Source organism: Schistocerca cancellata, chromosome 3, assembly GCF_023864275.1.
Source record: "Schistocerca cancellata isolate TAMUIC-IGC-003103 chromosome 3, iqSchCanc2.1, whole genome shotgun sequence".
NCBI classification, from domain to species: domain Eukaryota; kingdom Metazoa; phylum Arthropoda; class Insecta; order Orthoptera; family Acrididae; genus Schistocerca; species Schistocerca cancellata.
This window is the reverse complement of record NC_064628.1, coordinates 657,987,561-658,005,837: the sequence shown is the minus strand read 5'-3', so window position 1 is coordinate 658,005,837 and position 18,277 is coordinate 657,987,561. Positions and strand designations below refer to the sequence as shown.

Sequence of the window (18,277 nt, the reverse complement as noted above, 5' to 3'; positions counted from 1 at the left end):
GATTGTTCGTATGTGCACACCGGTGGTAGCAATTTATATTACCCCTACAGTTTTCTTAGTAAGTAATCTTTTGATTAGGCCCTATCTTCCGTGCTAATCTTGATCTGCTATCCACTTTATCTTTGTGTTTGTCTGCTGTAAAGCATATTGTTAACTTGAGTGTATTTTGCTCTGATTAACATAGCATTTTGAAAATTTTGAATCATATTGAGAGCTTCAGATAAGACGTCAGTTGTACATAATATATTGAGTTTCACTATGAGCACTGTTTCTGTAAAATATTTTCTTGTCACTTGTTTGATTATGATTATACATAAATCAAGCACCATAATACTTAGTTACTAAATTAACACTTTCACTTTTGCAGTGCAATGAAGAAATTTCAGTCTCTAGATCGGCAGGCCCGAGTAGAGGCAAATGATACTACTCTTGAAACGGTTCATCAGAATGCAATAACATGTTTGTGCCTTTACACTGGAGAGAAGGGTGCTGCCACAAAAGTCAGCACAAGTGGACTAGATGGTCAGCTTGTTATCTGGGATTTACAGGTATTTAAACCCATGCAAGTTTTTGCCAAATGGGAGCTTTAGCTTGTTTACCATAGTAAGTTCTCTGACACAAAAGTAATTTTATGTGATGTGTCGTGTTGTCTTAGTGAAGCATGCATGTTTTGTCTTCTTCACATTAAATTACTGTACTATGTGAATTCATGTACTTTCTTTTCTTACTCATTGTGGTACTGGTTCATTGCTGTGTTCATTCCCTTCACACACATCCCTGATGCTTCCCCTTCCCCCATCCCCCTTTGCTGCCCCCATAATCTGCGGGAACTGATGCATTTGGTGTGTGCACGTGAAGAAATTATGATACTATGTAAAATATGTCTTTTTTAATACAGTTCTTTGGTTATATGCTGAGTGCAAATGTAAACTGATTATTACTTTTTTCAGTCGCTGGAGAATGCCATCCAAGGAATGAAGATAGTTTAACTGGTGAAAACATTTGCAGATATTGAATTAGGATACAATTATTCTTATGTAATACGCCAACAGAGTCGTCATGGCTGCAATAGTGCAGATAAAAGTACTACTGCTGTTTTAGTAATGTAAAAGTAATATGATTTTTTAGCTGTTAATGACATAGCACAAACATTTTTCTTTTTGTTTTGTACTATGAAACATGCTTTATGATTGTACACTGCCATTTCTTTAAATATTAAAAAGAAAATGATTCTTTTAAGTTGCATTTTATTACTTTTAATTGCTATTCATACACAATTCAAACTCATTACAAACTACATTAAATATTTATTTCTAAGATTGTATCCAGCTCACTTTTCTGTCTGTCAATCTTAACAGCTACATTATCAGAGTAGTAGTAATTTCCAGCTGGGTTTCAAAGTTCATAGAAAAGGTGAATCAATTGACTACTCTAACCATTCCATGTAAGTGTGTTATGTGAAACTAAAATTCTTGTAGAATAAAACATAAAAGACAGGAGGAGGGATACTGACTGTTCTGAGAGTGATTCCAGTAAAATTATTTGTTTATCATTTCACAAGAATATCAAAACCAGAAGATAAACTGAAGTGTCTAGTAATAGCATTTCTCAGTTATGTCTGGGCAGTGACCTGGTGTCCACTATTACCATGGTGCGCTTTAGTCCCAAAATAGAACACAAAGATCCTGTGAGCCGTAATGTGTTGATAAATCTATCATGATGTATAAAAAAGAATACTGACAGATGCCTGATGTAAATAAAATACATTTGTCCAATATATCTGTATATCTCATTTGTTGTGATGAATGAATGAAGCTTCATTTTTAAATAAAAAATTAAAATTAATATTTTGGATTAATTATTTGCCTACTTCATATATTACTGTATAGAAAAAAATGTTTCTTCCAGCTGGCAGCTAATATCAGATAACATAAATAGTGGAGACAAGAAGTTCCTTTGTCTAGAAAAGAGAAAGTCTAACGGCATCAGAAATTTAACACAAAAGTAGTCTGCTCCCCACTCTCTCTCTCTCTCTCTCTCTCTCTCTCTCTCTCTCTCTCTCTCTGGAGTTCCATACCTGTTGCACTTGGCCAGTCAATATAAGGATGGTTAATGCTGGTTGTGTATGACACTGGAGTTGTCATTCAATGACCTCCCATATGTGCTCAATTGGAGACAGATCTGGTGATCAAACAGGCCAAGGCAACATGTTGACACTCCGTAGCACATTTTGGGTTATAACAGTGGTATGTGGGCAAGAATTATCCTGTTGGAAAATACCCCATGGAGTACTGTTCATAAATGGCAGTGCAACAGGTAAAATCAGCAGGCTGATGTACAAATTTGCAGACTGGATGTGTGGGATAACCCTGAGAGAGTTGCTGCTGCCGCAGAAAATTGCATCCCAGATCATAACTCCAGATCTGACTAACACACAGACAGATTATTGCAAGCCCTCAACTGGCCTCCTCCAAATCAACACGTGACCATCACTGAGCACTAATACAGTACCAACTTTCATCAGAAAACACAACAGGCCTCTACCCTGCCATCCAATGAGTTCCCGCTTGACACCACTGAAGTCACAAATAGCAGTGGTGTGGGGTCAGTGGAATGCACATTACAGGGCGTCCTTGCTCAGAGCCAGAGCCATACACTGAACATGATGATTTTGCCTCTCAGTAGTGCCACGTGGTCATCCAGAGCCTGCCTTCTTGCAACCGTACATTCTCGTGGTCACCTCTAATGTATAGTGGCTACACTCCCGCAAAGTTTTTCTGCATTATTGCAGAAGAAATATCCAGCTTCTCGTAGCCTTATTACATGACCTCGTTCAAAGTCAGTAAGGTGTTGATAATGGATTCTTAGTTGCCTCAAAGGCATTCTTGACTAACATCAACTCACCATGTCCAATCACAAAGGTAACTAACAATCACGACCATCACAGCTTATAATTACAGTAAACTTAATGTGCATTTTCATAGTGTCACTACTAGCGCTACTCTTATGTGACTGACGTGAAATTTGAATAGATGTCATCTTTCATATGTAGAAACACGCCTACCAACTTTCGTTTAGGCTGCATAACTCCTACTTGGTGTTGCGATTTTCTTTTTCCATCAGTGTAATATACAATCATAATAAAAAAAAACTCTTCCTTAAAATGAAAGCTTGCAATACCATCTATTAATGTTCAGAAAGTCGATGTACTAGATTTTTATATTTTTTTAGACAAGATGTATTCGAAAAAACACAGGATATTGTTGATATACTTGTTAAAAATTTTTCCACATAATTGTCTTCTCATTCAATGCATGTGGTGAGCTGTGGCACCCTCCTGAAAGAACTTTCCCTTCAGCTGCCCCCCCCCCCCCCCCCCCCCCCCCCGCCACTTCAGAACCTCTCTGCACCTGCTTCTTGGTTGAAAATTTAATTCCATTCGTGCATGCCTGCAGGGAAGTGAAAAGATGATAATCTGAAGGCACCATGTCCAGGAAATATGGGGGTTCAAAACATCCCAACCAAATGAGTTCAAGAACAAGTTGGTGGCTAAGGTTGTGTGAGGATCCCCATTGTCACACAGCAAGCACACGTCTCTCGTCAGCATTCTCGTCCCTTTTTTTTTTTAATGCAGCATTGCTGGCATCCCCCTAAGGTAGAAATTCAATCAAGATGATGCCTTGTCAGTCCCAAAACACTAAGTCCAAGATTTTTTTGCCTGAATTTGTGGTGATTTTTTTTTTTTCATAAAAGAAATCAGTGTGATGCTACTGATGACACTCTTTTTGTCTCAGGTGTGTAACGAGCTACCCCCATTTCATCTCCAGTTACAGGAGAGCTCAGAAAATCATTGCCTTCCAATTCAAGTTGCTCAAAAATCTTGCAAGCACTATTGACCTTATTTTTCTTGTGCTGCTCTGTCAGATGTTTTGGTACCTATCTTGTGCACAGTTTCTGGTATCCCAGCATTTCTGTGAGTGTCTTGTTTACTAGAAAGTCGTGGAAAATCACAGAAATTTCATCCACAGTCAATTGGCAGTCTTCGTGAAGAGTTTCCACTCCCCCCCCCCCCCCCCCCCCCACACACACACACACACACACACACACACACACACCAACTTGTCAATCGAAATAGGTCTTCCACTCCTCGGTTCATGAACATTTGTTCTGCTTCCAGGAAACTCCTTACAAAACTTAAATACACTCATTGTTTGTACCACCTTTGCTGTAAATCATTTTGATAAGTGAAAAAATTTCAGTAGGTTTTTCTCCTTCCACAAGAAGGAAGCGGGTCACAGCACATTTCTGACACTTGGAGGGATTTCTTACCGACATCTTGTACACAACTGGACATTACAATGTGAGTTTACATACTACAGTGTTCCTGCGATGCTCGCTCTGGTCAGGAGATCCTCTTAGCCCATTATGGTCATAGGACACTTACTTTCTGAACATGCCTTGTAAACACCTATACTTACAAATGGCCAATGTACAACTTGCACACAGCATACACCAACAAAAGGTTGGACCATACACCTGATGCAAAATGCATACAATAAAAAATGTTATGTATACAACACCAAAAAAAGTGTTTCCTTTTTATTATTATTTAAAAGACACAGCACACCAGATAGACAAATTGCCCTGTGATAACGAACCAGTATGTGATTTGCAGTGCAGTGTCTGAGATACAGTGTTGATGACCAACAGCTATGTTCACTTAAGAATGAACTTGCAAATTGTGGTTATGTTTCTCGTCAGCTGTGTCTGTGATAATGCATTGACAATAAAGTTGCTCACCACAGGTAGGAGGTCCAGGTTTGGGTCCCAGTCCAGAATGGATTTTAATTTATTCTGAAATATTCTACAGCTGATGCACAACAACACAATATGCGATTTGATTCTTAATTGATTGTGGCTGTTAATCAACACCATGCAACAGACACTGCAATGCAGTATTTCATGCCATAGTAAGTTGAGCTCTTCAGTAACAATCAATAGCCAAATTCAATTTAGAATGAACTCTCAAATTGTGTTTATGATTCCATATCGGCTGCAGGTCTCTACAAAAGCAGTTACTATATTTCACACTGAGTTGGCGTATGTGAGTTCTCTCCAGGTGGAGATGAAGTCCTATGGCAAGATTAGTGCCACTGCATAGCAGGTCCACTGCATCAAAGAAATATGAGAAGGCAATCAAAAATGCTCAAGTTGAAAGTTCTCAGTTTGTTTTTGTTCTACACTATTACTTTTATTGTAAACCGGATTTCGGCTTACAATGCCATCTTCAGACATTTACTGAGTAAATGGTCACAACTACCAGCCAGTGTCCCGTGTACTTCACCTTGCAAACAAAGGCCTTAAACTCAACCTGCTGGAAGCCCTGAAAAATAACAAACATCTTGCTCACTGTCCAGATCTAATCCTAAATGACCAGAAACAGCTCAACACTTCCCCTCTCCTAACCTTCATATAATCATCTCTGTCTACATATTCCCTTTTTCCTGTATTCATTAAGTTCTTTTGTTTTGTTGAAGTTGTTTTTGTATTCCACATAGACTGTAGTTTCAGTAGCTAAGGCTTTCTTTTAACTGGTACTTGTATTACTGTCCATGTTTAACACCCCTCGTAGTTGTCTCATCAAATATTGTTCATATTTTACTTTGCTCATTTATTTAATGCAAACTGTTACACAGCCACTGTTTTGATTATAATGTTAAAATGTAATACCACCACACTCTCAAAGATTGCATTTACTGTAAGTTCCCTCAAATGCCTCCATTTTCCTGCATTTATTTATTTCTGTTTATCTTATTGATATATTCCATATGTATTCTGTAGTTACATTGATAATTGTCTCTTCTTTTAATTGGTTTGTTTATCACTCTCCCATGTTTCATACCTCCTGATGTAGCCTTGTCTAATACTAATTTTATTTTACGAATATAATAGAGGGAAAAATTCCACATGGGAAAAATATATCTAAAAACAAAGATGATGTGACTTACCAAACGAAAGCGCTGGCAGGTTGATAGATACACAAACATACACACAAAATTCAAGCTTTCGCAACCAACGGTTGCTTCATCAGGAAAGAGGGAAGGAGAGGGAAAATGTCTGCTTGTGACTCTGTGTGTGTGTGTGTGTGTGTGTGTGTGTGTGTGTGTGTTTGTGTGTGTGTGTGTGTGCGCGTGCGCGTGTGTGTGTGTAACTGTCCTTTTTTTCCCCCTAAGGTAAGTCTTTCCGCTCCCGGGATTGGAATGACTCCTTACCCTCTCCCTTAAAACCCACATCCTTTTGTCTTTCCCTCTCCTTCCCTCTTTCCTGATGAAGCAACCGTTGGTTGCGAAAGCTTGAATTTTGTGTGTATGTTTGAGTTTGTTTGTGTATCTATCAACTTGCCAGCACTTTCGTTTGGTAAGTCACTAATTTTATTTTATTTTATTAGTTTGGTTTATTAACAGAAACTGTTATGTAGGCATGCTATTCCTATTTTGTGTTAAAAGTTTTCCTGTCTACTCCAGTGTTATTTATGTACTGTTCAGTTTTTATGTTTTCATTGCATTAGCACCACACTGTCAAAGATGTTACTGTATGTTTCTACTTCAGTCTAGACATGTTACTTCTCTTCCAATGTTGTTTGCAAACACTGTAACTTCTTTGGCGATAATACTCAGTAAATGTCAGAAGATGGCCTTGTAAGCCAAAAACCGGTTAACAATTAAAGTAATATTGTAGAACAAAAGCAAACTGGTCCTTTTCATTTATTATAATGTTGTTCTACCAAGAACCGACAGAAGATTCTGTTAACGTGTTAAAAGTTCTCATGAACACCACCAAGGTGACAGATCGTTAATGAAGTTGGCGGTTCAGTTACAACCTATAATGAGAGACATTAAATGCTTCAGTAACTAATACTTAAGCTAGAGAAGAAAATAATGCAAAAGATCATATGTTCCAGCAGTACTTTATCACTTAAAGTTAGTGTTAGTTAATCAAAAAGGACAGAAGAGAGTGTGGACAGGGTCTCTTACTGTTCTATATGGTTACAGTTCTACAGAAACATTTCGTCCACTTCCTGTTTAACATCTTTGTAGTTATTGAATTTAGAGAAGCACCTTCAACATCTCCCTTCTTACTCTCTAGGTGTTCCCAACTAAGCTTGAGGGAAAAAAGCTTAAAAGGGAGTTGAATCTATGATGTTAATGATGGGATTGGGGAATATACTCCATGCTTTTTATGCAAAGTTACTCATATTTATCAAACACTATAAGATAGTGAAATGAAATAATGAATGAAAGCTGTGGACATTTAGAAACATACTCCCAGAAGAATTTGGTTTTATAGGGGAAGTTTCTCAAGACATTGGTGGTATGCTGCCTCTGTGCAATGGTTGCAAATGACAGTTGACTTTGCCCAAAAATCAACACTCGTGTTATTGTAGGCACAAATGTTGTGAGTTGGGATAAATTCTTGGAGAAGACTGTGAGTGTGCCAATCAACTGTTTTCTACAACCTTCTTTAGCAGAGTAGACATCCAGCTGTGTGGTCCATACTATGTTCCACCCAATCTGGGTAACTTCTGCCTTCTTAAAAAGATATATTTAGCATAGTCTGTTCCATCCTTCTGTCCCCACTTCCTTCCATAGCAAGGAACATTCTGGTCAGTGGCTTTTCACACTGCTCATTTCATTTAATATATTAATCCCTTGTGTGGTTCACACCCTGATAAAAATTTAAAATTTGACTGCTTTATTAAAATAACATTATAATCTTTTCTAGTTATAATTACCAGCAGTGCAAAGGTTAAATACAATAAAGACAGGTTTGCAGTTTAAAATTTGCTCCCGAGTGAGCTCAGAATTATTCTCTAAAATACAGTATTATGTTCAGTGACTTCTTATTAAACAGTTTTGTCGGTTTTCCTTTCTTGAAAAGCATCCACTACATGCTGTGTAGACCTTTCCATGTGTTCTGTTTCAGAGGGTCATCTATTTTGAAATCTGTCTTTTCCATACTCACAACAGTAAATCTTTTGGAAGCTTCAGCATCTACCTGTTGCCATTGTCCTGATACAAAATTTTCTCATAGTTGCAGGTTACTGGACCATTAGGATAAAAGGGTGGAGCAATTGAGAAGAGACTAAGAATTTCACATTTTGCATAACCACATTTACTGAAAAATTAAACAAAATTTAACATGACCATTATCCAAGAGCATAAAATTCAATTCGACATGGACTCGCAGCCCAGTGTAAGGAAGAATGAACTTAATAAATGACCAGTGTTCCAATGACAACAGTGATTATTAAGAAACATCAATGCTGCAGTTATTTCAATAAGTTGACAACTAACATTGAATTAGTCTCTAATTATTCAACAACTCGATACGTAACATCCCATTAGAACAGACCTTTCAGTTATTCAAACAGTTTTGCCAGTAACACTTAATTCAGAAAACAATTATGCTTTTAGTTATTTAAAACAGGCTGGTGTGTAACACTTAATTAAAAACAGCCAAAATATCCTGCAACTGTTCCAGCTACACTTACTTGAGAACAGCTTTGTTTCAGTTCTTTAAATTAGACTGGCAAGTAACACTTAATTCAAACTTTTCAGAAAATACATCCTTTAGTTATTCCAATAGATTTGCCAGCACCAAACTGAGGAAAATGTATACTTTAGTTATTTAATGTAGGCTGGCAAGTACCACTTCACTGGAAAAGGTTGCCTTCAACAACCAGCGAATATTCAGAGTACAATTATGATCAATAAGGAAGAACTTAATCATATAGCTGCCTGGGATATATAGGAATGTTCCATACTTGTTGTTGATTTTGAACAGTGACATAGGAAACGTGACAAACATTGTAAACAGTATAGTGACTATAAAATGGTGTTACTGGCGATTTTTTGAAATGGACTAAGCTACAGTTCAGTCTGTCACCAGAACCAGGTTTTTTAGTATCACATTCTTTAGATTTGCCACCTCATACCAAAGTGTTACCTTCCAACCTAACATGTATCACGGGCAAAGGGAGAGGGAGATGATAGGGGATGAAGTTGCTTGTTGACTTGAGGTAATCATTGAAAAAAGCTGTCTTACCAATACTTCCAACTAACGTGAGTAAAATACTACTCTAAGGGATACAATGCACTTAGGGTCAGAGACATGGCAGATTTAACAGCCAAGAGGGAGGCAAAAGGGGGTGGTAGCATATATACACACAAATTTGTTCCCAAAAGTCAAGCTTCTGTCTAAAAATGCAGACGAAGAGGCCAAATACATCTTCATGGAAGTTAAATCTCTCAACAGTAAGTGTCTCATTGTGTAATATACAACCCATTTAAAGATAGACAGCTCTTTAGCTTTGAATCTGCATTCTCCAATCTTGAATCTTTCTATGAACACATAATTGTAGCCAGAGACAAGAACATAAATTTTCTAAACAACAGTCCTTCCATAGCAAAATTATGCATGAACTTGACTGCTCAAATCTTCATTGATTCCACTAGGGCCCAGTTACCATACAGCTGACTCTCATAAGTTTATTATTTTTGCAAGCAAATTTCCAAATAGAGTAATTCACACAGATCACATCTCCACACCTGGTCTGTCAGCTCATGATGTAATATTCATGACATACTCATTGCAATGCCCAAATAAAAAACCGCAAGTGATGACTTTAAGAGATTTTAAGTGGATGAATATGTCTTGATGCTTATAGTATTTCATGGTGGACAACAGCAGGAAATAACTTCGATGTAAATAATGAAGTATCTAATTTCACGGAGAGCTTTAATAATTTTGTTTGATAAACACATTCCTCTAAAAAGAGTAAGAGTAAGGAGAAACCTGCACTATGGCTTACAGACCACCTCAAACAAGACATTCACAGACCTTCCATCTCTCAAAAAATCTACAAGTTCTAGGAATAGGTAAACTTAAATCTGCAGCTAAACCCCTAATTCCTATTGAGGATTTAAATGATTGCTTTGCCACACTGAAATTTTTATTTGATGAAGCATAAGGGCACAAACCATAGACTCCATTGAAGTATCAATGGTTGGTACCAATGAAAAATTTTTTCTGGGGCTGGTAAGCCCCAACATTGTCAGAGTCTATTGTGTGTATTCATTTGGCAGCCACGGAACATGATAATATAAAAGTGCAAAAGATCAATTTCTCATTGATCCTCGACTACCTAAAATAATTTAACATTTTCAACCATTCTCTGGCCTCCAGCATCTTTCCAACATCCTGGAAGCAGGAACTCATAAAACCATTACCCAAGAAGGAATCTGACAAACAACCTTCTGATACAGGTCCATCTGCAGTTTATCAGCATTATCAAAGATGCCATAATTTGTTTAACATCAAATAACCTTTGAGATGAATAATGGTCAGGTTTCCACCAAAATTGCAGCACAATGACCCCTCTTATAAAAGTGACTAACAAACTGAAACAAGTTATGGACAAACAACAGGTGACTATTATGTAATTTTTGGACTTCAGCAAAGCTTTCGACACTGTTGACTTTGACATTCTACTTGCTAAACTCAGAAGTCAAAATCTTTCTTCAAGTGTTTTACAATGGATCCACTCATATATTACATCCCACCAACAGGGTGTGATAATTGGAACTAAAAGACTGTAGTGGATCACTGGCCACAGAGGTCAGTATAGGGCCCACTACTTTTCTTGTTACATGTCGGTGATGTGTCAACTATTGTCATCATCATCATCATCATGATCTCAGCCTTTTCCTACGTCATGCGGGGTCAGCACTGCTTTGCTGGATCCATCTCTTCCATAAATGCCTATCCAGTGCTTCTTCTCTGAGCCATCCTTTCTCCCATAGGTCCCCTGCTACGTTGTCTTTCCATCTCAGTTTTGGTCTTCTTCTTCTCCTTGATCCTTTAATTTCTAGGTCTTCAACTCTTCTCCCCATGTAGTACTCCCCTCTTCTCTGCACATGTCCATACCATCTTAGCCTACTTTCTTGGATCTTCTTTCCTATGGGCCCCACTTTCACTGTTCCCCTGATGTACTCATTCCTTAGTCTGTCCTTTCATGTCACCCCACTCACCCACCTTAACATTCTCATTTCTGCCACTTCCATCTTTTTCTCTTGGGCTTTTGTAATTGGCCAAGTCTCTGTAATATACAGCATCGCAGGCCTCTCTACAGACTTGTAAAGCTTTCCTCTCATTCTGCAGCTAACCTTCTTATTACACAGTACTCCACTCAGTTTCCTCCAGTTCATCCATTCACTATTTATCCTGTGCTGTATTTCGGCTTCCAGTCCTCCATCACTTTGCATGTAAGAGCTTAGGTATTTAAATTTCTTCACCAGCGTCAGCTGTTCTCCTTGCAGGTTAATATCAATGTGTCAACTGTTGTCTCCCACTGCAAATATGAGGGTGAGTCAAATTAAAACCTTAAATATGTTTTTAAATATTATTTATTGTGCAGACGTAGTACAAAGCTGTACCACTTTTCAACATAATCTCCCCCACACTCAATGCAAGTCCTCCAGCGCTTACAAAGTGCATAAATTCCTTTAGAAAAAAATTCTTTTCGTAGTCTGCACAACCACTCATGCGCTGCGTGGCGTACCTCTTCATCAGAACGAAACTTCTTTCCTCCCATTGCGTCTTTGAGTGGTCCAAACATATGGAAATCACTTGGGGCAAGGTCTGGTGAGTATGGTGGATGAGGAAGTGGTTGGTGGAAGTGAACCCAGGTTTTGTCCCCAGTAACGATTCTTGCAAGGAAGCCATCACCGTCTCATTCAAAGTGCTGAAGAAGTTCTTCACAAGCATCAACACATCGTTCTCTCATTTCAAGAGGCAGCTGCCATGGCATCCATCTTACAGACACTTTGTGAAACTAGAGCACATCATGCACAATGTGGTGTGCTGACCCATGACTAATCTGTAAACATGCTGCAATGTTATTCAGTGTCACTCGGCAGTTTTCCTTAACTATGGTTTCAACTGCTGCAATGTTCTGTGGAGTCACAACTCGTGCCTGACCTGGAGAAGGATCATCTTCCACTGAAGTCACACCATTTGCAAACTTTGTGCTCCATTCGTAGACTTGCTGCTGTGACAAACATGCATCACTGTACTGAACCTTCATTTGTCGATGAATTTCAATAGGTTTCACACCTTCACTATGCAAAAACCGAATAACAGAATGCTGTTCTTCCCTGGTGCAAGTCGCAAGTGGGGTGGCCATCTTTATATTGATACTGTAATGGTATGTGTGCATCTGCATTATACTGCCACCTACAGGCCATTCTGCACGCTGTTTGTAGTGTGCTTACCAACTTACAGGATAATGACATGAAATTTCAATTTGTCATTACAAATTTAAGGTTTTCATTTGACTCACCCTTGTATCATCTTATACATTGACTACCTACAGTTATATCTAAGTGCAAGTCCAACAAACATGTGTACAGTCATCCAGCATGTAAATGCTGATGTACTTGCTTTATCTGAGTGGATGCAGAGCATAAGTTTGAAACTTAACTCATCTAAAATGCAAGCAACCTTAGTCACTCACAAAAGACTTATTACCTCATAGTTCAGAGAACCTCTTTCACCCTTAATATCCTAAACAGCACAGAAATCTTTTCCTCACCTGCAAAGAACATGGGGTTGATCCTGGACCATCACTTATACTGGACTGAAAAAGCAACTGCAGTCTGTAAGAAGGTGTCAGTGTCATTTCACTCACAACAAAAATATAAAAACGTATTTCCTTTTGAGCTAAAAAAGAAACTTGTAGAGTCGCAAATACTCTCCATATTTGACTACATGGTGAAGTTATTCCTTCAAGGTCTTTTGTATTGTATGAAAGTTCATGCATGCTCATTTTCTGTATCGCGACCCAACTTTGTGACAATTTTCCTCAAAAAATCAGAGACATTAAATTCCTTCCAACTCCAAAAGTCATTTCATGGCCCACATTCTATCACAATAGCCATTGTAGTGCCCCCATAATTTTACGAAAGTCTGAAGACACTTGTGTTTCAGCCATTTTGAACACATGTTATTTTAAAGCAGGGCATAAGAATGAGCATGGGATACTGCACCCATTTATTGTTTGTGCAGGCGAAACTGGAAGGGAGATAATTCGTTGACGCTGGCAAGCGTTCAGCGTGACCTGCCAAGAATGAACACACAGCCTGGAAGCTCCATGGCTGGCTGCAAGGAGTAATGTAGCTTTGTATTGTTGAAAAACAAATGTAGTGACTCGAGATAGTGACTGTTTAGTAGATGTTGAACTGCCGTTGAGAGTACGTGGACTGGATGTGGATAGTCAGCCACGATAAAAGCTTATGTATTAATTGTGTTCAAAAATGTGTAATTAACTGATCTTGGGTGCCTAGTAATGTGTGGGCTTATGTCATAAAGTTTAGTTGTTTTTTTGTACAAAGTGGAAATAAATATGTTGTGGTGCATTGAATGATATTCCAAGAGAAGCGTATTTTTTAAATAAGAAGAGAGAGAGAGCGAGAGAGTGAAAATTTCCCCTTCCTAGCAGTGAAATCCTTGGAGAAGCGTCCGGTGCTAGCAGAAGACATCGGCGCTGCAAGAAATCAGAACCAACATTCTTCAACAAGTAAGTCCACGAAAACACTTAACATTACACCGGGCCACTGCAAGAATGTGGCGACCATGACAGGACCTGAGAAAGAAGGGGAAATATTAAGGAAATCATAAGGAAAAGAGAAAAACACAGTTTGGAGTTGCCATAGCAACCGATAACAGCGAGGCTGAGGAGCGATTCCACGATACTTATCCAGAAATATAATGTTGATAAATGGTGAAATGAATAAGGGAATCAAGAAAATTGCACAACGCTGCAGTTAGTCTCAAATCATTGACGCCGCCATCCACAAAAACCGACGCCGCCGTCTACCTAAGCCAACGCCGCCATCCATCAACACCGTTGCTGCCGTACACCAACGCAGACGTTGCATCACACCAATGCCGACGCAGCCGTCCACAAAAGCCGACACCGTCATCCACCTATGCTGATGCCACCGTCCATCGACGCTAACACTGCAGTACACCGGTGCCGACGCCACCTTCCACCGACGCCGGGTGAGCTACTACTGACCTTTGATCGTTTGTGAAGTGTGGGGTGTTGTGGAAATAAGCGTGTGTACTTTTAATGATAACTAGATTAAAGGCAAAACAAAACACAATGGAAAAGGAACATCAATCCATAGAGTCTGTTGGGACTATGGGAATTGAAGAAAAGGGGCCAGATTTAGACAAATTAATAAGGTTTACCAAAGCGCAGTTTGAATCACAGAACACAAAACAGGATGAACTGAAGGCAGAATTAAATTCTAAGTTAGATTTGCAAAACACAAAACTAGAGGCTCAAGTTAATATCCTAAGTAATCAGATGCAAGAATGGAAAAAAGAATTGCCCGATTCCCTGAGTGAACAGACAAATATTTTATTTAAGGATTTAGAACAAAGAAATGATGTTAAACTAAAAGTGGTAGTTCAAAAATTAGAATATGATGTAGACTATAAATGTAGTAATTTGAAAACACAATTTAACAAAAAATATGACTCTTTGAAAAATGGATATAATGTTATATTTGACGTGGTCGAATGAGAATTAACTTCGCTAAAAACCAATGTCCAGAAACAAGATAAATTGCTCCTCCTAGTACAGGCACAAATTTCAGGGGGCAAATCATGGGTGGAAACCGTAGAACAGAACTTCAAAGAAAAGTTAATGACTGCAGAGCTTATAAATTTGAATGGTTTAGAAGAACAAGTAGAAGAATTAATAGGATGGAAGGTTGAAACTAAGTGTTGATCTCTCTAGGCCTATAGTAACTTCTGATTTAGATAACACCAAGAAAGACTTAGAAACGTTGAGGAAAGAATTCAAGCTTATGCAGGAGAAACTAGAGAAAGGCACAGTTCCCCAAAATATTATATTAAATGAGGACATGATAACTGATTTGCAATGGGGATCAAATTCAGGCTTGTCAAGACAGTTTCCTAAATTCAAACCAGACAGGGAGGTACACCCCACCCATTTCTTAAAATGGTGAAACTTAGTATTAGTAAAACAACACCTTCGAAGTTCAGCACTGAAAAAAGAAACACACAATTTTTTTCTGAAATACGTAGGACCTTATAGTATTCAATCAATAGTACACCAAAAAACCCTATATTTAGTAGATCCCATGATGGGAGAGGAAAAGGGAATGTATAATGTTAAGGGTATAAAATGATATGTACAAAACCCCCAGTGACGTTGACGTTCTGTGCCAACGGGCGGAGTGACATCCGCCGGTTCCCGAGCTGGGTTCGGTGTTGCTTCCACATTAGTTTTCCTACACCGAACTCCCTTCAAATCTTCGACTATCCTGTAGGTAATCTATTTATAGCCCTTAAACTATCCTATCATATTAGAAATAAAAGAGACCAATTATGACTACACGATTATGACTAATTTAAGGAGTCACAATAAACAGTAATTTCTAAGCATGAGATAAAACTAACAGGGTAACATTCTAACAGGAGATATAATATTATGGTACTGTTTAGGAAGAATGATACCTAGATGGCATAAACTGAACATGTGTATGAAATATAAAGTGAAGTGACTAGCTGAATAACTATTTGATTATAGTGTATATAATTTCTATTTTTATAGAATGTTTTATATTTTTTGTAAAGTGTGATGTGGTTGGGGAGGGTTTATATCTAATTTTGAAAGGGGTGGGTAGCATAGGCACAGACACGACCTACACACCACGCCCTTCATACAGCCCTCGCAAACAAGTATGACTGGTTCTTCATCATTTGCCGTTCCATAGGAGTTGCTAAGTTCTTTTCTTTGGGGACTTCAAAGGTGACAGTGAGAATGTCCGTTCTGCAGGAGAGGCTGAACATCATACCTCTTCCGGCTTCTCACTTAAGTACCAGCGAAGTGGGGATCCTGGGGAAGGGGGCTTGGAAGGATTTCCTGTCTTTGTGGCTGTCTTCTTTCTTTCTTCGATCTTAGCAACCAATTCTTTTATTTCCTTTCTTACTTCTCTTAAGAGTACCAATCTATCTTTCCCTCTGTCCACATTCATATACTTCTATTGCTGAAGTCCTTCTCTTTTCCGTGATTTCTAAAACTCTTCAACTAAGAACCTTAGTGGGCTGAAGAATCAGGATGCATGATCACACTTCCACACTCAAACAATTAAATACAAAGACACAAACAAGTAATACACAGAGAGATGTAACAACCATCACAGATAAGGGGGGAGGCAGTGCTAAGTAATGACGGTTGCACATCTCCAGAGAAATGGTATAGTACGCTTAAGCTAAAGGAACAAGAGGGGACGAAGTGTATATCCACCTGTGTTCATAGCTATAGTAGTACAGATATTAAGCTGGAGGTATTGAGTCAAATAAGTTTCTGATGAATAATAGGATTGTGCAGGCCGAATAACCTGATGAAAAGAAATAAAGTTACAACCATGGATGAAACATATTTAGTTATTAAGGCTATATAAGTGAGCTGTAAGCAATGAACAAGCAAAGAATTTAAGTGGGTTGGCTGAAGGACTCAGGAGGAGGAAAGGAGAGGTAGATAGAAATTTTACCAGGAAATTTTAAATAAAGTAGTGTGCAGAGGAGTACGAAAGAGGCAAGACTAGGTTCAAATGGTTCAAATGGCTCTGAGCACTATGGGACTTAACATCTATGGTCTTCAGTCCCCTAGAACTTAGAACTACTCAAACCTAACTAACCTAAGGACATCACACAACACCCAGTCATCACGAGGCAGAGAAAATCCCTGACCCCGCCGGGAATCGAACCCGGGAACCCAGGCGTGGGAAGCGAGAACGCTACCGCACGACCACAAGCTGCGGACGCAAGACTAGGATTCATTGTTAGAGAAGATAGGGAGGGCACATCTGATATAGATGAAATGAGAGAAAGACAGAGAGGTAGACAGACCTATACTGTGAGGGCAGGAGCACCAAAAAGGGGATTGACCTGTACCATAGTTTAGTATAAATGGAAGGGGCATACCTACCCAAGGATGAGGAAGCGTGGAAAGTTTCTCCTGGTAAATTTGAATTCTAAAATTCTCTTAAATAGAAAAGACGAGTCCTGCGCGAGGAGATAGAAAAAAGAGAAAACCCTCAGTACAACTAATTTTTTTCAGACCTTAAAAACCGATGGTTATCATTGCAACAGCTTCTAAAAAAAAAGAAAATAACATAAAAAAAATAGACTCGACTCAGAATAACGCCTGAACTTTAAAACTGGCTAAGGGTGAGGAATTTATTTTGGCTCAATCCTGGAAACAAGAGTAGATAAATCTATTGGAAATAGCTAATACTTGTTGTACTATTCATTTATCATACTACTATGTCTATGAAAGATATTATCAACAGGTTAATGAAATACCAGAGATGGAAGAGAGTTTTTGTACCTAATGTTTTTATGTAGTCAAAGTAACAAGATAAGTCCCCCAGAATTTTACAAAAGTCTGGAGACACTTGTGTTCCAGCCATTTTGAACATACATTATTTTAAAGCAGGGCGTAAGAATGAGCATGTGATACTGCACCCATTTTTTGTTTGTGCAGGCGAAACTGGAAGGGAGATAATTCGTCGGCACTGGCAAGCGTTCAGCACGACCTGCCAAGAATAAACAAACGGCCTGGAAGCTCCATGGCTGGCTGCAAGGAGTAATGTAGCTTTGTAATGTTGAAAAACAAATGGAGTGACTCGAGATAGTGACTGTTTAGTAGACGTTGAACTGCTGTTGGGAGTACGTGGACTGGATGTGGATAGTCAGCCACGATAAAAGCTTATGTATTAATTGTGTTCAAAAATGTGTAATTAACTGATCTTGGGTGCCCAGTAATGTGTGGGCTTATGTCATAAAGTTTAGTCATTTTTTTTTGTACAAAGTGGAAATATATATGTTGTGGTTCATTGAATGATATTCCAAGAGAAGCGTATTTTTTAAATAAGAAGAGCGAGAGAGTGAAAATTTCCCCTTCCTAACAGTGAAATCTTTGGAGAAGCATCTGGTGCTAGCAGAAGACATCGGCGCTGCAAGAAATCAGAACCAGCATTCTTCAACAAGTAAGTCCACAAAAACACTTAACATTACACTGGGCCACTGCACCATCTCTCCCAAATACTGACCTGCAGACGCTCTCGTTAATCCCTCCTCACCCACAACTTTTCCCTCCCCCATGTTGGCTGAGTTC

General features: G+C 38.7%; 1 protein-coding gene across 1 annotated transcript in view; it reads left to right on the top strand.

Annotated features, from left to right (window-relative positions):
* The window catches only part of LOC126175622 (actin-related protein 2/3 complex subunit 1A-B), a 41,128-nt gene extending 39,283 nt beyond the window's left edge, over positions 1-1,845 (top strand). Inside the window, exons 9-10 of the mRNA XM_049922506.1 lie at positions 368-548; positions 951-1,845. Coding sequence (XP_049778463.1) covers positions 368-548; positions 951-989 — 220 coding nt within the window. The 3' untranslated portion in view covers positions 990-1,845. The remainder of the gene's footprint in view (positions 1-367; positions 549-950) is intronic.
* Positions 1,846-18,277: the final 16,432 nt, after the last annotated feature.